Below are 22,566 nucleotides of genomic sequence, written 5' to 3'. Positions count from 1 at the left end.
TAAGTGGTGTTCAGTTAGATAAAATATTTTGCAAGGAAGAAAAAATGCAAGCAACCATTTCGAAACTTAGTAAAGCCACGGCCAAATGAACCATAATCAAACTTTTGACAGCAGCAAAATGCGTGGCGCACAACCACACGGTGAACGTAGTTAGTTGGCTGGCTAGCACATTTCGCGTCACACCCTACGCACCCCGTATTGATTCCCTCGCAAAACGATTCCCTCACTGGTTTGCCTCACTCTATTCATATTAGGCCCAATATTTATTTTCCACTCACGGGGTTTATAACTTGTTTGGTACAATAATGTGAATGCTTATATATAGAAAACTACAAACTTTTAAACTAAAACAGTGATTGAAAGGAAGAACACAACAATTCAACGCAACGCAAACAAAGATAAGAATAGTGATGAGAGGGAATCGCACCCACGTCTCAAAACCACTTACAAGTTTCGTTACTCAGGTTTCGAATTAAAGTGGAGCACTGGCAGCAATCGAACATTTGACATTCGACTCGAACAAACGTATATAATGTATATGTAGGTCCAGTGGTCAGGTATGTCGAACAAACAAGACTCGAACCTGTCAAATATTTCATTTTTCATGTTCCATTGATTAAACCAACCATCGGCAAAGTACGGTTCTTAGATTTCTGGATGATATCATAGCCATATGGCTTTTAATATATGTTGTAGAACTTTTACATATGTTGTAGTACTTTCACACTTTTTTGCTTTTACGTTATCTATATGGCTCTTTCGGTCTCGTGGTACAGTCGTCAATGCGTATGACTTAACAGCATCCCCGTCATGAGTTTAAGTTCCGAATGGACCGTGCCGCCATATGTAGGACTGATTATCCTGCTATTGGGGGGTAATTCATAAGTTACTGAAAGCCAACCCCACAAGAGGGTACAGACAGGATTTGACCGACAACGGTTGTTGAGCCAAAGAAAAAGAAGATACGGCCAAAGAAGAAGAAGATATGGCTCTTAACGTTGAACTCTGCGAACATTTTTGAAGAATTTTGGCCTTTTTTGCGACTCTTTTGACCGCAAATTTTGTTAAACCCATGGTTCCACCAAGAGCTGTCGGAGCTGTCTGGAGCTGCCGTAAACTGCACGACGCCAATTGGTCGGCCGGAGCCGCTGGCGGGCAGTCGATAGCTATACAATACCGGAGCCATGCAGAACCGTCCAGATCCGTTAGAACTAGGCATGGGCAAAACGTTTCTTTTCACCGAACGCGAACGAACTAGTTCGCTCACCAAAAAGAACCGAACGTGAACGACGATTCTTTCGTTATTTTTTTCATGGGTTTTTTATTCACAAAGAACGCTAGTTATCTTTTTCATTTACCCACCATAGACGCATATTTTAGCCAAAGAAGTTCTCATTCTCATTCTGATTTACACACCAACAGAACACAGATCAAACACTAACGGATCAGATCGAATGCGTTCGATGAATTCAGTTGTGTAGGTACGATGTACACACCAACAGAACACACATCGGGCACTAACGGATCAGATCGAACGCTTTCGATGAATTCAGTTGTGTAGGTACGATTTACATACCAACAGAACACAGATCGAACACAAATGAGCCAGTTCGAACGCGTTCGATGAATTCAGTCGTATAGATACGATTTCCACACCAACAGCACACGTATCGAACACTGCTGGACAAATTCGACGGCGTTCGAGGAATTGAGTTGAATGGGTACGATTTCAACACCAACAGGGTACATTTTGATCTCTGACGACCCGTTCGCATGGTGCGAGAAAGAGCGAGAAAGCAATATGATTTTGCACGTTTCATTACCACATTTATGTGTGCCGTCGAACACTGAACGGAACGTTCGAACGCGTTCGGTGTAGTCAGTTTCTTCCAAAAGTCCTGGTCGTTCTTTTTGTTAAGAATCTCGTTCGTTCGTGCACTTTACCGAACTGTTCGAACGGTGCGATTCTCGTTCATTTTACACATGCCTAGTTAGAACGGTACCCAAGTGCCACAAATCCACTAAACGACCACTAAACGGCTTCTAAACGACTCAAGTTCTCTACCTAAACGGAATATAAAAAGACTTCGTTTAGCAGACGCCAAACGACTCATGCATTCTAAAAATAGCAAAAAAGCTGGTGGCGCTATCTGTTGGTGGGATACCCCAACCAGTTGAGTTTCATCGCTTGGAGGAGAGCTTTCTCATTTCCTCTGTACTGTTGTATGGTTTCGCATTGAAGTTATGCATCGCTAGAACTAGAACGGCGATACAATTGTTTAATTACTAAACTCCAACGGAAACCACCAGTACTGAAGCAAGTGAGAATTGAGTTATGGTCGTTGGTGTTGATACCCACGTATCTGACCACACGACCATTCACATAGATTTTTGCTCAGAAAGTTATAAGGCTATATAGGTTATGATAAGATGAAACTTGTCGAAACACATTGCAAGAACAGGATAGCAATATAATGATTAGTTGTAATACGCCATCTATTGATCAAACCAATGAAGCTGTGGAGCTTTCATTTTTTTTCTATGGATATTCTATTTTCCAGTCGTTTAAGCTTAATCTGTGGCGCTTGGGTAGGGAGCTATCCGGAGCCGATAGTTTGAAATTAGAGCCGTCGAACCCATCAGAACCGTTCAAACCGTTGGAGGCGTTTGAGACATTAGTATCATTACAAAGCGCTAAGGCTCATCCATATCTTCCAGCGTCGTATCTCCCAGGATAGTGCTATATCTCAAAAATGAACATTATCTTATATTTCAAAGTGCCTACGCTGCTCGGGAAGCTCAACTTGGCAAACAGATGTATGGCTTCGCCGAAATATTCTGATATGAGTCTCGCGTACTAACCCTCATTTTTCTATCGAAGGTGTTGATGTTATCCGCGAAGTCAATAAATTGAAGAGTCAGGGAACGGTCAGATCTTCGCCGCATGCGATGATATGCTAAAACATAAGAAGGTGTAGATAACTGACACGCATTCAAAGAGATCCCAAAATTTGGCTAATTCTGACCAAGAGGTATGAGGAAGCTAGATGAGATAAGGAGAAATAAGCTGTGGTGAGAGCTCGCTTTCTATTTTATACGCTTGCTTCACTAACATCAATATAAATATCCCCCTCTCTCTCTCTTGTTGGCCTGCTCATGATAGAGCACGTCGATGTGACATGGCCCGCTCAACAATATTTCTCCAGGATGCTCGGTCCCTGGCTGCCGCCTCCCATCCATGCAGACACCCGATCTCCGTCGTGTCTCGCTTCACCTGGTCCAGCCATCGAGTTCGCTGTGCTTCCCTGCGCCTTATGCCGAACTGGGGATTGCTGTCGAACACCTTCTTGGTGGGACATGAGTCCGGCATCCTCATGATATGCCCCAGCCATCGTATCCTGCCAGCTTTCGCCACCGTCAGGATGCTCGGTGGCGTCTCTGGATTTCGCTGCTGATGTCGTTGTCCGAAGCAACGACCGTCCCGAGATATCAAAACTCCTTTACTCCGTGCATCGTGGCCTCTAATAGCCGGATCAACTTCCCAAGGAAGTGGTACCGCTGCATGATGTTCCATAGCTCATTCCGGTCTATGGTGTCGTAGGCCGCCTTGAAGTCGATGAACAGGTGGTGCGTTGGGATCTGGCGCTCTCGGCACTTCTGGAGGATCTGCCGTAGAGTGAAAATTTGATCGGTGGTGGATTTGCCTCCAACAAACCCAGCTTGGTAACTGCCGACAAAATTTGTAGCAAGGGGTGTAAGTCTGCAGAACAGGATCTGGGACAGGATCTCGTAGGCGGCATTCAGGGCTGTGATGGCTCGGAAATTCGCACAATCCAGCCTGTCGCCCTTTTTGTAGACTGGGTGAATAACAACCAGCTTCCACTCCTCCGGTAGTTCCTACTGTTCCTAGACTTTCACGATCAGCCGATGCATTTCGACGGTAAGCCTCTCCGGCCCCATCTTGAAGAGCTCGGCCGCCAGACCATCGCTGCCGGCAGATTTATTGCTCTTAAGCTGCTTGATGGCGCTGGCAATCTCATCCAGAGATGGCGGGGGCACCATGTCGTCTGCACCGATACTGTCGCTGTTGTTATTGCTGTGCTGCTGCTGTGGTGGTTGCCTTGTTCTGCCACTTGCGCCAGCCTCTCCTGCCTCTGCTCCATTCAGATGTCCTTCGTAGTAGCACTTCCACCTTTCGATCACCTCCCGCTCGTCCGTCAGGAGATTTCCTTCTGCATCCCGGCACATTGCGGTTTTAGGAGCAAACCCGCTCCGTGCCTCCTTCAATCTCCTGTAGATCAAGCGGGTGTCCCCCGACTGAGAAAGCTGCTCCAGCAGCTGTTCTTCTGACTCTTCAAAACGGCGTTGCTTGGCCTGGAAGAGCAGGGTTTGCTGTTTCCTCAGTCGTCTGTAGATCTCCACGTTCTGACGGGTTTCATGCCGCAGCAGGCGGGCGCGCTTCTCAGATAGTGCTCATCTGCACTCTTCGTCGAACCATTTCTTTTTCTCTCCATGTGGTAAGCGGCCGATCATGTGTTCGGCTGCAGTGCTGATGGCTCGTTTCACCATACGCCAGTGGTCTGCGAGGGACATCGCGGCGATGTTGTTGTCGGCCGGTAGCGCTTCCCCGAGCGCTGTCGCATACCCCTCCGCCACATCAGCACACTTCAACCGATCCAGGTTGAGCCTTGGGGTAGCCTGACTCCGTTAGTTGTTAACCACGGAGAGTTTCTGGCGCAGCTTTACCATGACCAGAAAATGGTTCGAGTCGACGTTAAGTCGACTAAATAGTCCGGTCGCAGTCGGATAAATATCCCAAGTGCCACAAATCCACTAAACAACCACTAAACGGGTTCTAAAGGCCTTATTAGACGGAGGAAAATATTGTCATTTCTCGATTGGCATTTATTTGTCAAACTTAGACATTGGCACAAAAATGCCTCTCGTACGTGTAATAAGGTACGAGAATTGTTATGTCACCTTTCACATTTATTATTTAATTTGTTGATTTTCTTGGCTTTATCCGAGGCTTTATCATTCGTTGTTTTCCATTTATAAAAAAATAACACTGAAATTCAATTCACTCTATCGACATTGGGGCCCTTCACGATTCTAGTCATTTTTTTGTACGGAGTTTGACAGTTGGAGGCTGAAATCATGTAAACACTCCATACAAAACCACACAAAAAACTAGCCTGCAATTTTCAGTCTAGATTATTATAGCCTCAAAGCTAGAATTAGATTCGAGTACCTGCTCGAAAACACGGTGTTGTTTACAGTCAGTCCAAAAAGTATTCGTCTAGCTGAATATTTTGTAGAAAAACGCGAATTATGGCTGCAATAGGCATGGGGTGGTAAAAGTAATGATGAGGTTTGATAAAGAGACCATCAATACACACGTTTTGCTAAAAAATAAACATTTAAATAGTGCAATAGCAATCAAAATACATTAAAAACTTAAGAAAGTCGTTTAAGGGGCGCGCAAAAGTATTCGTCCATCAAACCTTTGGTGTAATATGCGTATGAAAACAAAGGTTATGGTATCAAAAAATGTCCTGATCTTGTTTCTTATTGCATTTATAACTATTGGTGACTACTTGCACAACGCAAGAACTCATTTGAACCTTAAAAAAGGCGTATTTTTGATCCACCCATCCTACAAGACTTGTTCCAATTATTCTCTGGTAGAAATATTGCATTTCCGGACTACGTGGCCAAGTTCAATTGAAAAAATGGCAACTGATATCATATTGAGAGTCTACTAAATCATTTGAATCAGTTTGGTTTCAGCTGGTTTGGTGTTTCGAGCAAATGACAATGCTCTGTAAGTTCTCCAGCTCGACTGTTCTTGAAACATGTAATACATTTTTAAGTAAAATTTTTCAGAACTGGGACTCAAAGTACTTAAAACTTGCATTAATATGTTTCCCCATCTCGTCTCCTATCATTTTGAATCATTTTTCTAGCTCACCTTTCCTCACTGAGTCCTAGTATCATGACACCATGGTGCTACCGTTACACGAGAGTTTGTTGCTGCATCTTTGTAGATCTAGTTTTCGCTATGGTACATGTCGGCCGTATGAGCTTGGCGATTTAAACAAGTTTTAATACGTTAGTAGAGCCTAATTTGGAATAAATTCCTGAATTATTTGATGCATCTTAACAGATTTGGCCACTTTATGTGTATGGTATTATTCAAACAAAATATGTTTGTAATAACTCACTCATTCAAGCTATTACATGACCAGCTACGATGAAATGCAGCATAACCCATCAACCAAATGTGACCCATCTCTTTTCCTGATCTTATTGGCCATCACAAAATGCACTGATTCCTTGGTAAAATTTGATTTTTTGGACATTAAACCACTGCTTTCGTTAGATTAACCGTCAAGGATGGCTGCTTACATGGCAGTTTGTCACTCAATTAGTGTCAGAAAAATGGCTTAACTCTGATCAAATTACTATTCTAACACAAATAAAGGAACGAAGCCTCCCAAACATTTTGTAACCTTCAAAAATGGGTAGGATAGGTTATGCATAAGTCAAAAATACGATTTTCGCCATCATGCTCCAATCATTTAACTCTCCCGCCTTTAGTGCCTCTCTGACCGCTTGAAGTGCAATTGAAACAACATAAATGCATTAATTTAGAAGGAAATCACCAGTAGATTGATAATAATAAATTTAATTCACGTCTACGTAGTGTTTGTACAGCATAAATAATTAAAAAGCTAGATAGATGAATACTTTTTGCGCGCCCCTTAAACGACTTTTTTTAGTTTTTTATGTATTTTGGTTGCTATTGCACTATTTAAATGTTTATTTTTTAGCAAAACGTGTGTATTGATGGTCCCTTTATCAACTTACTTTTTGGACTGACTGTACATTTACCTCAAGGTGCATTAAAGAGATCACGTGGTGGAATCTAGAAGCAAAGTGTATGTAGTCCAGGTGGTCTCATAGCATGGTTTTTATAACCAAATTTGAATATCACTTTTTGACAGAATTCACTTTCGACTGAAATTTCAGCCTACGAACTTAAAATGGAAAGGGCCCCATTGACAGTAAAAATCAACTCTGGAGCCAATCGGAAATGAGCATACTGAATTCCAACTTTCCGACCCAGTATGTTCTGTCAAACCCAGTTTGAAGGATATATTCCAAAATCGAATAACAGTATTTTCAGGCCTTAAATGGTTCAAGCTCTCAACCTAAAAGGAATGTAAAAAAAAACTTCGTTTAGCAGACGGCAAACGACTAAAGCATTCTAAAATTAGCAAAAAAAAACCTGGTGGCGCCATCTGTTGGTGGGTTAGTCACACAGCGGAGCTTTCTCCTTCCCTCTGTACTGTTCTATGGTTTCGCATGGAAGTTATGCATCGCTAACTATAACGGCTATACGATTGTTTAAATACCAAACTTCGATTCTAATCACCAACACTGAAGCAAGTGAGGTTTGAGTAACGGTCGTTAGTGTGAGCACACAACCATTCATATAGATTTTTGCTCGGAAAGTTACAATGATACAATGATTAGTTATTAAACGCCATCTATTGAGTAAACCAGTAGCTATGGAGCTTTCGTTTTTTTTCTATTGATTTGTGATTTTCCAGTCGTTTAAGCTTAATCTGTGGCGCTTGGGACCATCTTTAAACGAGTCGTCTGTGAATGTACGCGTCTTCTTTCAGCGAACTCAACAGCTTGGAGCTGTTCGTTACAGCGTTCTAACTTCCGCACGCTGGCGTTGTGCGCTGGTGCGCATTTCGTTGTGTGTCTCGTGCCGGTGTGCTTTGGTGAAGTGTGTTCACCATCACTGTCTAAACAGTGTGTATAGACACATATGCAGTGCTTGCATTGACAGGTAAGAGTGCATCTATTCACAGCTATGATTTTGCTGAACGGAGACAACGCCGATTGTTGGCAAGCTTTCCGTAGCCATAACGGCACTTCGCAATTTTACGTCATGTTTATGTGAATATTAAAAAAAAGGTTTTAAATGTGTTGTTAAATTTTAGATTAAATTTCAAACAAGTGTTTTATTTTAGATAAAATTTCAAACAAGTGTTTGATGTAACCATAACCGTAATGTAACCGTGTTTGTGCTTACTTCTAGAATAATTGCGTATTTGCGATCGTGTCACCGCTAGAAAGAAAAAAAAACAACAATATTTTGATTTGTTGGTAGCATGGCTAGAAAGAACACAAAAATAGCTGTTGAGCACACCATGCGTTTCGGGCTGGGTGGGCAAAGGCCGCGGGAAGTCGTGGTCCGTGAGCGCTTGACACTCATCCGTTATTTAGGGTCTGCTATACACCTCATTTTGAAACCTCTGAGATCCTATTGGATAAGTCGCTCATTTTGCCGGACGGGTAGCGAGAGGCTCATTTCGTTGCAGCTTTGCCAGCAGGGCAGTTGAGCTACGTGGTCACTCACTTCAATAAGAAAGGGGGAGTTAGATGGCATAATTCTCTTCAGCGTTTGTTCCGCCCTCTGTTAGAGGGTAGCAAAACTACAGCAAATCCTTTTTCTCGGCTTCGAAATATATTCTTTTGCATCCTCACTCATACATTGACTCGGCTTTTTTAAAAAGATATAAAATAATGTATACATTATTGATTTTAATCGAGAGTGCTTATTACGTTGCCCGCGACTTAAAGAACAACTAAGCCCAATAAATCGAAAATAAAGAAGAAGAAAAATAAAACAAATGTCGACAGGTTCGGTTTTATCATTACATTTTTATTTAACTTTTTCAACAATTAACATCTCATAGCATGAGCAGTTTGTTTGGTTTTAGATTTGTGTTGGGTTTATAGTTAATATTTCTTTTGTCTGCCCTGTCTCATACTACTACTTGTCGTCGAATGCAGTGACAAAAAAAGTTGCCGTTATCGTTTGTGATGGCAAGATTCGAACATATTCTAACTGCTTGTTGTTGACATCAAGAATTCAACGATGATTTAGCATCCGAGAGCAAAAGGGATTTGAAGTAACATAGATGATTTACATAATTTTTGACGACTGGTTGCAAACCTAGTTCATTGTTTGCTGGTTTTCAACGTCTGTTTCTGCTATTTGTTGTACGACACTGTTTGCAATGTCCCCATTGTCCTTGTTTTTGTTGTTGTATAATTTAAAGATCAGCACAAGGAAATAGATTAACGCTTAAACTTTAGACATTGGGTGAGGGGGTAGGAGGTAAAGGTTCATGGGTTCACTATGAGAGAAAGTCAACGCAACGGATGTTGGTTGATTATTGTGCATTGATAATTGTCTTGCACTCTTGTATGCATTTTAGTTAGCTGCCTCCCGACCCATACTCAAATCTACTTTGCGTTCAATGATTGGTAGACGACACTTGTAGCTAGTTTCCTCTAAGATAATGATTGTAACGCGTCTCCCCTAGAACTTAGTTAGAAAATAGGTTGTATCTACGGAGGAAACTACCAGTAGATGGAGTAAATTAAATAAAACTACACATAACGTAGCAATAGATCATCAGATAGCTTCCTGACGTTGTCGTTTGAAAGATAGCGAAACCAATGCAGTCTAATATTGATCAGCAGTTATGATGTACACAATTTCCTTCGACATTTTCCTTTGCCACATGCTGCAAAACATTTCTCCCAATAGAGAGGCATTCAATTGACACCATAGATTCGTTGTTTCGAACGGTTTCCAAAATCTAAGTCCACAGCAAAAAAAAGAGTCGATAGTATGCCGGCTGCGTGGTTAAGTTGCCACCCTGTCCTCCCTGTCCAAAGGCCGCGCTTATCATCCTCTGCTGAATCGGTGATGCTTCGTAGGGTATGAAAAACGACTGGCATAAGGGTTTGGCTTCCAGCAACGGTTGATTTGGTGACGAACAGAAATGATCTGAAACATATATGCTTGATATACGGGTAGAGTAGGTGTGTTTGTGTGCTTTGTTTTTGTTTATTTTCTTGGTTGTTCTACGTTCTATCTATGCAGTTTAAAGTAGAATCCGATCAGTTCGAGTATGTGTTGCGTTACCACACTATTGACACTTTTGGGGGCAACCTTATCACTGGGTAATTTCGAAACTGCATTTAAACCATGCTACTACGGTGCTCCAAATGGTGCTCGGTGCTAACACTACAAAAGGTAATTGATAACCTCTGAACGGCGTACATCTGTGGGTTGCGTTCTCGTATAACACCCATTCCAGGTGGTTAGGCCACTTCAGGGTAATGAGTTTCACCGGTAGTATCTCCACTGTCTGCATTTGATTGCGCCTTGTCGTGCGCGCACTGGCGAGCGTGGATCATCAGCACGCTCTTTGTGCGAAACAGCACAACAGCAACAAAATCATCCTTTCCAAAGGCAGCCAAGGAGTACACAATACTGTTGACGATGTCGATGATCTCTGAAGTCTTGCGTGAGTCTCGCAAGCCCCGAACGAAGACTAACCAGCACAGTTGGTACGGGTTGATTCCAGACTAGTTTGCTCTACGACAGCAAAGTCATGGAATGAACTACCAACGGCAGTCAACGATCTACGCCGCGTGCGTATTTTCCTATGCGCTTGCATATGCGTGCATTGGTGCGTTGTTAATCTACGGTTTGCTACGAATTGCAATATGTGTGTAGAATAAACAGAGGGAACAATGCAATGACATGAACTAAAACGGAACAAAACAAATGGAAGCAAACGTGTTTGCTAGAGGCGGAGCTAAAGGACATTTCCCCTTGTCTGTTCTTTACATGGGCTTCGTTCTCACTGTCTCGCTTTTTCCTAAATTTTTCTGTGGTTTTCATCGGGGTGAGTTTGGGTATCTCTCCTGATCTTTAGATCTTTTCGGTGGTGAATTTATCTGTCTACTCCATACTGAACTTCAAGTTTCATAATGAACTTCTTTGCCACACTTCGCGTAATGTTGAATCGACGAGCTGAGACGAAATACACGAAATTTCTTTATAGGTACGCTCATTAGACGGTCGAATGGATAGCATAGCTGCTTGATTGACTTAAATTATAGCATTAATTATACAACGTAGCATAGCATCGTCGGAACATCTTGCTCATTTTGCAATAATCATTCTTTACGCGACTTCTTCTTATTTTGTTTTAAAATTATAAATTGTTAGGTACATTCTAGCATTGATCATAACGCGACTGAATAATCTGAAACACTGTCAAAAAATCAACATAACGAGGTGTAAACTACTTTGTGTTAGTAGCTATCTGTAATGGTGGAAAACAGCATAATACTGCAGTGTGTAGCGTAACACAGGAGTTGATTAAATACTGCTCGTATGGATTTAAACGAATAGCTCATTATCCGTGGCTAATGCGCGTTGTACGGATACAACTTACAAATACTTCAGTTTTAATATTAAGCAGAAACACAGGAGCAATACTTCACACTCTGGCCAACTGTTTCCAGCAAGTCATAATGCGACTGGTTCATGCGTAATATAATAGGTTTATAAACCTGGAAGTACACGACGTAGTATGTAGAGGAGATAAGGATCCGTTACTGCAGTAATTACCAGTTACTGGCGTTAGTTACCGCGAGTATGCTAAATATTGTTATGTTATTAACGTTTCCGGTGTCCACGTATTTATACTGCTCATGATGATGGCCTTTAAACGTAAATCAGTGAGTATTCGAGTATCTGGCCACTTGTGTATGTGAGTGTGTGTGAGTGTGAGTTAGGCTTATTACTTGTAGCAGAAATTGAACTAACTCACGATTTTAAATGGTCGAAGAAAGCTATGTAATAAAACTTGCCCAAAAGGTGCTACGCTCCTAATGGTGAACAACAACAAGTTTGATCCACGTCTGTCATGTACCTCTGGTCTTGGTGGCTTTCGCATTGCTCTTTGTCCTCGTTGGCGATGGTTGATTTGTTTGTGATAAATATATATGTGTGTGTATATTTATATTATGTATATATTGTCTCTAATACTTATTCGTTTATATAGGGAATAGGACCGTTAAATAGGGTGTTTATCTCACATAATCTGTAGGATGACGAAGGCGTCGCTCAATGAAAGCATCATCAGTATGCGTTAATAGATGGTACACAGGTTAGGTTTGTGTAAAACGAGGAACGAGGACACGACTTTAGAGAACAGACATAGCTAACAGTGGGTTCGACACGGTATTATATTGCTATGTGGCTGTGTTTATACAGAGCTTGACAGAACTTCTAAGTTTACACACCTTTCATGCTTATTATTACTTGTTTCTTTACATTTGCTCGCATTGTTAGCGGCAAATGAAGAGAATTAGTGTATTTACACCTAACACGACAGTCCAGGGGTGCGGCTTTCGCGCACATTTCGCGCAAAACGATGAATTTACATTCGTTAGTGCAGTACCGATCATTCAAATGGGTGATGGATGAGCGTGTATGAGTGTTACTTGAATTGACCGTATGCACAATTTCGTTACTGGTAAACCAATGCTCGATGGGATTTGGGTGTGGGCTACAAAAGTAAAGGCTACAACCGAGTTGCCAATTACAGTTTCGAGTAAAATGCACAATGAGTCAGAGCGCGTTTGTAATACTTGTCGTTTTATGCTTTGGTCCTTGACAGCTTGAATCGCCTTCAAATGAGTTCAAACTGAGCAACAACAAAAATCCTTTTTTGACAATTTTTGCAAAACAACCCGCTCGTGTCTGTTTTCGGTTTATGTAAAGGATGGATCGCAAGTAATAGCAAACTAAGGGCCAACACTTATTCACTACGCGTTGGTTCACATTCGCTACATTCGCTACATTATCGATGTGGTGAGAGAAATGATAAAATTAAGCTAATACGGAACTAGATGTTAATTTACATAACACTAATGCACTGCTGCTCTTGCACTGCCAGTTAACTATCATCAGCAAACTGTTAACCAATAGGAAAGCAATACCGATTTTGAAATCTAGGGTTTTTTTTAATGGCGCTATCTGGGTTGGTACAACGATACCCATGGTAGTAACTTTTGCTCGTCATATCGCTGTTATACAGCAATTATAAACAAGAGTGATCAGTTGTGTTAAGATTAAATCGAAGACATAGATTACAGCTGCAATTGCTTGCATAATGAAGCGTAACGTAACAAAAATGGTTGTATACACGACTAACAACGATCGTACTAAAGCGAAGTAATGGAAGATTGGTGCTTAGCTAACTATGAAGGGTTAATGAAAAATGGATAGTTCGCTGCCGTGGTTCTTTCGCTGCGATGTGTGTTTTTGCTGCAACTTGGCGGAAGAAATACACGAGCGGAAGATAAAGGGTTCCTTTAGCGACTTTTTGAGTATAGATAGTGCTGGTAATCGCTTTAGTACATGCCTGAAAGTAGACAAAGGCGGTAGATTAGGGGCAGATCTCCTACGGAGAGCCAGCGTAAAATACTTACTCGGACACTCGGGAGGGTTGAGCTGACCAAAGAAGTTCAGCTCATACAGGGAAGCGACCGTAATAAAGAGCAGGTACCAGAACATCAGCACGATGCCGAGGCGTTTATCCAGTTTCCATCCATTCAGGTGTGTCGCAAACAGCAAGAACAGTACCGTCGAGAGCAGCGAAAGCGTCGAGTAGGTGAGTCCCTTCGAGATGACGTTCACGTGCGAGCCAGGCTTGATGATCGCAGTCTGGATGAACCACGGCAGTCCGAGACAGATGAGAATGTCGAACACGTTCGACCCAACGGCGTTGGAGACGGCCATGTCGCCGTATCCCTCCTTGATCACCGCAATGGAACTAAGTGCGTCCGGGACGGATACACCCGCTGCCACAAACGTTAGTCCCATGACGGTATCAGGGATGCCGAGGGTCGAACCGATGATCGTTATCATCCACACCATGAAGTATGAGTAGAACGAGATCCAAATCATCGAGATGAGGAAGGTGAAGGGATACCAGTTTTTATACTTCTCCGTTTTGCAATCCGGCATGGTTAGCCGAGCGGTGTAATGGATTGGGTAGACGATCGCCCAGGACACTTGCGCCAGCATGCCGCCGTCGACGGGTTTCTCGAGCGGATTGTGCGAATCCTGCGGGCGCGGTTCCTTTGGTTTGTAGTAATCCTCGCCTGCTGCGGGCGCCGCCGCTACGGTCGTCTGTTCAACAACCTGCTGTTGCTGTTGTGGCGGCTTCTGGCTCTCCTGGCCGTACTGATCTTCGTAGGCGTAGTTTTGCTGGCCGGCGCCAGTGTTCCACGCATCGTTTACGTTCGCAGCAGCCGTGTTAGTTACTGCAGGCGTTGGTTCTCCCCAGGCGGCATTTGGATCCCAGCTTGAGTTCGGATCCATATACGCTGCGTAGCCCTGATCGACTGCTGGGGGCTGATCGGCTGGTGGTTGCTGTTGCTGCTGCTGCACATCCTGGCCCGGCTGTTGTCCCTGTGTGTAGGTCGTTTCCGGCAGGTTCTTATAGGTAACCAGAGCTGATTGTTCCTCCTTTGTGGGCAGCTTTATGGGCAGGTTCCAGGTGTGGGCCCATTTCTCGAGCGGAGTGTTAAAGTGCAGTGCGACACAGTACACGACATAGAAGAGCAGCATGATAAGTGATTCCACCCACGAGATCACGTCGTTGAAAATGACTATCAACATCACCAGTATGGAGATGGTGTAGAATGTACAGTCTCGTACCAATGGCCACCAGTTCAGCTGGAGCACTGTGCCGGAGCAAAGAGCGCATACAGATATCACAAACATAATATTGAATACAGCGGATCCAATCACGCCACTGATGCCGATGTCGTCTTTGGCGAAAAATACCCCAATTACAACGGTGGCTAGCTCGGGGGCAGAGCTTCCAGCGGCCATGAATGTTGCACCGGCCACATCGGGAGAGAGTTTGAGTTCTAAAAATGAAAACAGACCAGAACACTTCCATTAGTCCAAGAGATCGTCATTAACCCGCGCTTACTAAAGCGCTTACCTTCGCAAATTCGATCTAAGCTCGACACAAAGTAATCATCGCAAACAATGGCCAGCCCAAGGAAGGTGAAAATGGCCACCAACACGTGTATGATCAGACCGCCGTGTTTTCGCACGTTCGGCCCCATCAGTGGCTGCGGGAACTGCTCGATCGCGGGCGGGGTGCAGTTTTCGCGCTTCGGTCTCCACGTTGGATGCGTGTGATGTGCCCGACCAGGTGCCGGTTTCGTTTCCTCCGTCGGCTCAGCGTCTTCTGGTCCGGCCGTGTCACTTTCCCCGGATGTTTCGCCCGAGGACGAGGCGGAGGTAGCGTAGAAGGCCGGATTGGGTGTAACGTTGGACAGCTCGATATTGCCCAGGTCGACTCCGCCTCTCTCTTCACTTCCACTGCCGATCGAGGCCGAGTACGCGTGGAAGCTGGTATACACCAGGAATACGATGCCCATGTGCCAGTAGCGACCTCGCCGGGAATGCCGGCGTCCTGCCATACCGATGGTCATCGTAAATCTTGGATGGTTAGCTGACGGTGTGCGGGAACGTGATGATGCTACTGATGATGCTGCTGTCTATTTAGCCTATCTGCTTGTCGATAAATTGGATGATGATTGGAAAGGTAAATAAAAAACGAAAAAAGACGGTGTCAAAGAAATGATAACCATGGAACACACATTAATATGACATCTAGTGGAATTGTTCCAACATAAGCGCCGAGCTTTTCAATCATCCCACTGGTGGTTCGTGATTATGAGAGTGAAAAACTGTGCGGTGCTATCACTGTCAAACCAAGTGGCACCTTTACAATTCCGTTCGCTTTCCCATGGCGATAAAAAGGCGTGAAAAGGAAAACGCGTGCCTGCGAAGAGAAGCATTTGCAAAGGCAGCAAAGAGCTTCTGCAATCAATTCCATCCATTTCGTCCGTTGCGTTCATTTCGTTCATTCCGTTCGCTCGTTCGTTTATCACAACGCAACGGCTGGAGGACGGCTGGGTACTCGAGTTGATTTCATTAAACAGTTGAATAAACGCTCAAACCTCTCCCCAAGGATAGTTTAGCGAGCGGCAGCGTTACCCCAGTTCCAGTTAATGTTCGTCTTTTTTCTGTCTGCTAATGTCGTATCCGCTGCGGGGTTGGGCTTGAGATTGTCAGTAAAGTTGGTCTAGTGAATGATGGTTTTAGGACGAGGATAAGGAATTGAAAGGAATTCGATCTAGAATACTAGACGTAGCGTGGGGATTTAAACGATTGAAGAAGTCCTCTAGTGGCCGTATGATTGTAATCCCAGCATCAATTTCTTTTCGTTGTTTGCAGTATTGTTCATTGATCATCGAGCTTCATTCAAAGCGAATATAGGTGGTATGATTTTATTGGTTTACTTGTTGTAGAAATGTGTATGCGATCGATAATGTTCAGTATACATTTGATAGCTTAATTTGTATATTCTCTTTTTGTGTAGTGATCACTTGTGTTTATTTTATTATCTGTTTCACATTTTATTAAATCATTCTATTTAGCGTATGCGTGTTAGTATGTAGCACATGGCGTAAGGCATGATACATCTGCCTGAAATGGTGCTTACGGCCACAGTAATCGTGGAGCTACGTACATAGAAATACACAGAAGAAAACAAGGCAAAATAGTTCACCTAGACAACGCCTCACGTTCAGTAAACAATGTTCAAAACAAACAAACCTAAACATTGCTTAACTAAACATAATCTTTGTTTGTCAAAGATCGAAGGCCTGTTACTGCACCAGCCATGAGCATTATGAGAGGCGAATGAGGGCAATTGGCACAATGCCCATAAAAAAATAATAACAAAAATAAAGAATTAGTATTACGTTCACTCGTTGTGATAAGAATATTTTTCAATTCATTATACAAAATTTAGAAATAATCAAGACTTCTTAGAACAATCCTAAAACGTCGGAAATATATTCCAAAACGTACTGACTTGAACTCTATGATAAAAGTAACTTTTTCGTTCGAGCTAGTGTCAGTCTGGTTTTAAGGCGTTGATAGTAGCTCGAACTCGGTTTGATAATGCATCTTTTGCTTTACATCTACCTTTTGTCTTCGTTTTCAATACGTTGAAGAAACACAGATTTATCTAAAACTGTGGAAAACAATAAAAACAGGTAGGTGTTATCGTACTCGACCATTTTGCATGATGTTACCTAACCTGAGAACAACATGGATGCACCTGGATGAAGCCACCAGAATGACCCTGGATTAGTGCCACTCATTACACGTACATTTTAATTACTCTGTGATGAATAATAAATTTAAACCTCAAAGGGTTCGTGCTGGACCGACAGGCCACACTTTCCACTTGCGATCGCTTACTTGAGCGTCGGTTATCGTTCGTGCCACATCCTTGGCTCAAGTTATCGTCAAATAGACTGTCTTTCAAGAGCTAGATACCATGTAGGTATAATAATTGCTTCATTTCGTTCGTTATAAGCCATGGGCGACAGGGACGCGTACCACATCATCCGTGGGCCATGCACCGGTTGAATACAGAATTATTTGAATTATTATTGGACGTGCCACTGAATCATGAAAACTGGCACAGAGAATATTTAATTTTCTATTTTCGTTTGCTCTGCCACTTCAAACGACCATTTATATGTCGTTCGCGTGGCACTTTCCGTTCAGTATCGGACAGCGCATTTCTATCGTCTTTTTGCATATACGCATCGTTGCTATTTCCGTTTCAGAAAAGAATATCGACTCTTTCTACAACGGCACGGAAAAGATAATAGGCCGGATGAGGTTATTGAAAGGCATGAAAGACAAAAAAGTATGTTGTAAACACTTGCTGACTGTTCGTTTGCTGTCTATTTTCACCATCGCCAACCATTTGGCGCACAAATGCCGCCCGAGCATAATTTGCTACTCGCAGGGTGGTGGGCGCAACGAACGTAATGGGTGCGTATTCAGCGTGGAAGGATGTGTACATTATGTTGTTCCTTTTCCTTCAATTTACATTTTCAATGAGTATTTGAGGTTTTGTTTTGTGCTGTGTAGCAACGTTCTACTGGAATTGCTTGGTCTCTTATGTTGGCTCACTATAGATGCATCAAACCCACACCTAGGTTAAGTAATGAAATTTGTGCTTACGTGCTCTTTGACTTGAGAGTTAACACAGCATACGCAAACAGTAAACGGCAGCGGTGACCCGAGAAAATAAATGTATCTGCTTGGATTAGTCTCTAATTTGCTGGGCGGGATTTTCTGATGCTGTGTTGCCGCTTAAAGCGGCAAGCCCCTTCATTGTGCTGAGGTTTAACTTGATTAGAGTAGAGCGTGCGCTATGAATAAACATGTCCTAACAAACTGGAATGGTGTGCAGCAAGAAGTGCAAGTCAAATGGCCCGATTAGCCGGATGAGCGATGCGATTTCCACAGGGACGGATTGCAATGAGCTTATGGAATTCAATTTTTGCGGAACATTGCCCAACCAGCCAGCGGCAAGTAGGCAGACAGAAGCTGTTGCTCCCTTTTCTATACAAAAACGCTTTGTTGGGCACGATGCGTTGTTGTTTTTCACTATCATGACTATCACCTCTTTGAAGCTTAAAATACATTTTTATACAAATAGGTGCTAGAACCACAAAAAGTTGAAGAAGCACAAATAAGTAAATGTTCTGTACAAGTTAAATGCAGACGGTACCACGACTATTGTAGACGTTGATGATCGATCGAAACGCAGGGTTCTGGAACCCATCGAAACGACGACCAGAACCACAATTATGCATACGTATAAACCACAAGCTTGTGGCTGCCGTTTTTGACCCTTTGTTTTCCAACACCCGTGTAAGCAGCTCACCAACGAACAACTCATACTAATCCATCCAATCCAGTGTGTTGCCTCCGTTGGCACACTACAATTATGTAACTGTATTTATGCTTCAGCTAAACATGAGAACATATTAAGTACCACTGTTGGTATCGTAGCATATAAAGAGGACTTTCAAAATTTAAAGACACAATTAAATATTCTGTTTATAAGTGATAGCAGAACCATGAAGTTATTGCATAGTTTGAACAGTGAAATAACTGTAAAGCATTATACAAACAAAACAAAAAAGACTGGCAGATTGATGACCATTAAGGCTTTCTTGAAATAAGAGCCCAATTATTTATAAAAATACAGAGACTGTCTATTTGTTGCAATACCGCAAATAGTCAAGTGTTTATAGTACGGTATAAATATATAGTCTTTCCCCAGGGCAATCTATTTTGAGTGTGTGTACATCTGCGTCTGAGGAACACGGTCCACTGGCATTATAAATACTAGCGAAACACATAAGGATTGCCAAAAGAAGCTCACATTATCGATGTTGCCGCAATGTCGGCAAAAGCACACAAACACACATAATTATTGTATCCGTAAGGGCAACTTCCGTTCGCTGGTGCTACAAGCATCAATCGATAGTTGGGATGACGCTAAGTAGAAGAAAAAATCAAACGGTCCACTGGTCCATCCACTGAACACCGATGCCTTCCAACTCACGGCGCTGCATTGGACTAAATTGGAGCATGATCCTGCTCGTTAAGGTGTTTTATTACTTGGGGCCAGACGATCCACCAAATCCTGTTCAAACGTGTATGAAGCGAGCTTTTGGAAAGAGGGCTATAAGAGAGAAAGAGTGACACAAGGACAGAGAGAAGGAGAGAGAGAGAGAGAGAGAGAAAAAGAAGGAGAGAGAAAGAAGGAGAGAGGGAGAGAGCAAGAAGGGCAATGGCACTTTCAAAAGCGCTGGCCAATATTATATAGCTGTAAGGCGCGGTGCAACTGGTCATGTCAATGACGGCCCTTTTCGCTGTCCCGCTACTCATTGACACCTCCGATAGGGCGACGTTATCGATTTGGTTCTGTTTTCTATCTACTTCAATTGATGGTTCGGTACAGTTCGCCTCTCTGTGTCACTTTCTGTGTGGAGGTTTCCGGTAGAATTATTACCATTACTTTAATCGCAATATTTTCGATCGAACAGTATGACTCATCATAATGATACGACAAAAACATTTCCATTTCAACGACAGACGGAGCTGTTGTATGCATTTGCCAACCAACCCAGAAAGCTTTAGCTTCTAACGGCTCACGATGGTGCTTGCCCTGAGCAATGGTTAAAGCTTCTTTGCAACGTGACACAACATCTGCATCGCCTGCTTTGGTAGGGCGCGACGCCGGAGTGTAATAATTGACAGTCGATTAAATAACCATGACAATCGTGATGATTTTCAGCAAGCCATGTGCCTCAACACTGATAACGAAGTTCTTTTCCATCCTCAGCTCGTGGTTCCATGTGGTTCGATAATGTGCCTCGCAGAGTGTGTGCGAAAAATCGTTACAAACGCGTGACGCAGGCCATACCAATCGTACTCGCAGTCTGGGAAAAGCGTCGAAATCCGCAGTGTACACTGAGGCAGATTTCGGCATGTACACTCACTTAGCAGTGCTACATTATTTCGCTATTCACTTGAGGGGAAGGGGGTTCGCTTTTTTTTGCATCACATTCCGGGTTCGTGACGGTTTCGGGTTCCGATCATCTCCATTGAAAAGTACACCCTGTTTAAGTATTCGTCCCGGCTGGCAGCAAAAACAAACGATCTTTACCGACCCTGGCGTCCCACCGTTTGGTCCCCGATCCTGCCAATTCTACGTTTAGGTGGTTCTACTTCTAAATCCGGAATGAGATGCGGCACTCGCTACGAAACCATCACGTAATAACCACAGTTGCGTCTCTCACCATGACGCTCACGCTGAGTTACGAGTGTAAAGTTCGAAGAAAAAAACCCCAAAACACACACACACACATACCCACTTATATTAAATGCTCTCACTCTTCGTCCTTTCAGGATGACAAAACACGCTCAAAAAATCTGTGCTACAATGGGCAGGGAATGGAAAACATTCTTAGCCAGAATGCTTACCCATGTTTCGGCTTCCAGCCGTTCTTATTGCACAGGGAGCTCATCGCGAGTTCGGTCCGGACATGTCCGTCGGATACTATACCACATGCACGAAAATTCATTGATTTTCTATTTTGGATACCCAGTTCTGAATGGGGCGCAGGCAAAAAAGAGGCCAACTACAAAATTCTTGTCTTCGAGAACCGTTCTAACCGGCCCGCATGACCTCATCAAGGAGAGGAACCATTGCTCGTACTCTTTGCCGTATGATGTAAGGGAATGGCAAAAGATGAACCACTTCAATAGTGCAGATATTTGATTCGAACTTTCTGTATAGACTCGACGATGCGTACCAGTACAATGAACAATGAAAGCTACTTAGCAAAGCTATTTTCGACTATAGAGCTAATCACTTTTTTCTTTGATAGCGATGCACATGAAGCACTTACACCAGACGGAACTACTCCTTACTTTTAAGTTCATATTGAAAGGGTTTTTTTTATTGTTCTGGTAAATAGAGACAAACTAGATGATGCGAACACTATTGCGTTACACAAACCTCAATATGTTAGCTATCAAACTTTTCTTATGAAATCATTCAGTTTTTCGCTGTTACAATATATCCAATGGTTTTTCTGCACAATTTCCCACACCCACACTTACTCACAACCGTACACACTCACAACACACACACATACACTCAGGGCAGTATCCGCAATTGTAAAACATGTAGTATCAAGAGAGCACAATTCGCACCTACACACCAATTTTTTACCTTTACCTTTAACCCGTGGCTCGAGTAGATGTTGCGGTGGCTTCGTTTTCTTTCACTGCCACTGTTATTTATCTTCCAAAGGGATGTACATACACACGTGCACCCACACACATACACACACACATACACACTCCCGCTTTAATGGTCACGAAGGCATACACACACTTCGTACGTGCGCCTGCACACTTCACACCCACTGGCGCCTTCCGCTGAAGATTGTCCACCGCTCAGTGACCGGCCCGGACACGGACAGAGCGTTAGCGCGAGTCACAAACGCAGCTGGACTACTGAAACCCGACGTCCCGACGACGACAGCCCCAACCTAAAGGATTCCCAACGTCACGGTGAAAATATGGCTCGTGAACAGCGACGTCGCTCTCCCCCGGCAAAAGCTACGGCTCACGTTTGGGGCTGCGGTAGGAGAACAGTTCCTGTTCGGGCTTTCCATTTTTCGCGATTGCGCACTGAAGCCCACGGGTAGCTCACGGACAAAATGCGCTCATCAGCTCAGTTCACTTTCGCTTTTCCACTTAACACAGCACACTGGCATGTCTGGATGGTTGGATGTTGACGATGCCCAACACGCTTCACAGGGTTGTTGATGTTGGAGATGTCAGATGTCGGATTTGAGGTTTAGTGCTGCTTCGCTCACTAAAGAACCTTGAGGGTAAGCATTCAAGTAGGCCGATCTGGTGCTGGTCTGCTGTCTAATCCCTGTCAACCGTTCTTGAGCAGTGAGATCATGTACAGAATGCCTGCGTTGCTGGACATTCGCCCTCTTTCTGTTGACGAGATGGTGGTTATCATTTTGCTCGAAGCTCCTTTGCTATTTATTTACTTACTCATCATCTTTGCAAACCGGGCCCGCAAACAAAGTTTCCCGATGAGGGTAACAGAAAAAAATGGGATTGGAGCAGTTGTAAGTACCTGTTGCAACGTTTAAACGAAGTATCCTGCGGGG

At 43.3% G+C, this 22,566-nt stretch overlaps 1 protein-coding gene across 4 annotated transcripts; it reads right to left on the bottom strand.

Annotated features, from left to right (window-relative positions):
• Window positions 1–8,722: 8,722 nt before the first annotated feature.
• LOC121588018 (probable sodium/potassium/calcium exchanger CG1090) lies at window positions 8,723–22,129 on the bottom strand. 4 transcript variants are annotated; one of them, XM_041905497.1, is made up of 4 exons: window positions 21,606–22,129; window positions 14,913–15,490; window positions 13,387–14,835; window positions 8,723–13,319 (listed from the first exon to the last, which is right to left on the bottom strand). In XM_041905497.1, exons 2-4 carry the CDS (start codon window positions 15,409–15,411, stop codon window positions 13,309–13,311), a joined length of 1,959 nt encoding a protein of 652 aa, XP_041761431.1. In that variant the 5' UTR covers window positions 15,412–15,490; window positions 21,606–22,129; the 3' UTR covers window positions 8,723–13,308. The 4 variants fall into 4 exon arrangements, with proteins under 4 accessions (XP_041761431.1, XP_041761430.1, XP_041761432.1 ...); XM_041905496.1 differs by having other exon boundaries at window positions 21,612–22,129; XM_041905498.1 differs by lacking the exon at window positions 21,606–22,129 and adding an exon at window positions 21,390–21,576.
• Between the last annotated feature and the right edge of the window lie 437 nt (window positions 22,130–22,566).

The sequence above is a fragment of the Anopheles merus genome, chromosome 2R, assembly GCF_017562075.2.
Source record: "Anopheles merus strain MAF chromosome 2R, AmerM5.1, whole genome shotgun sequence".
Taxonomy (NCBI): domain Eukaryota; kingdom Metazoa; phylum Arthropoda; class Insecta; order Diptera; family Culicidae; genus Anopheles; species Anopheles merus.
The sequence above is the reverse complement of the archived record's forward strand: the minus strand, read 5'-3'. Positions and strand labels throughout refer to the sequence as shown.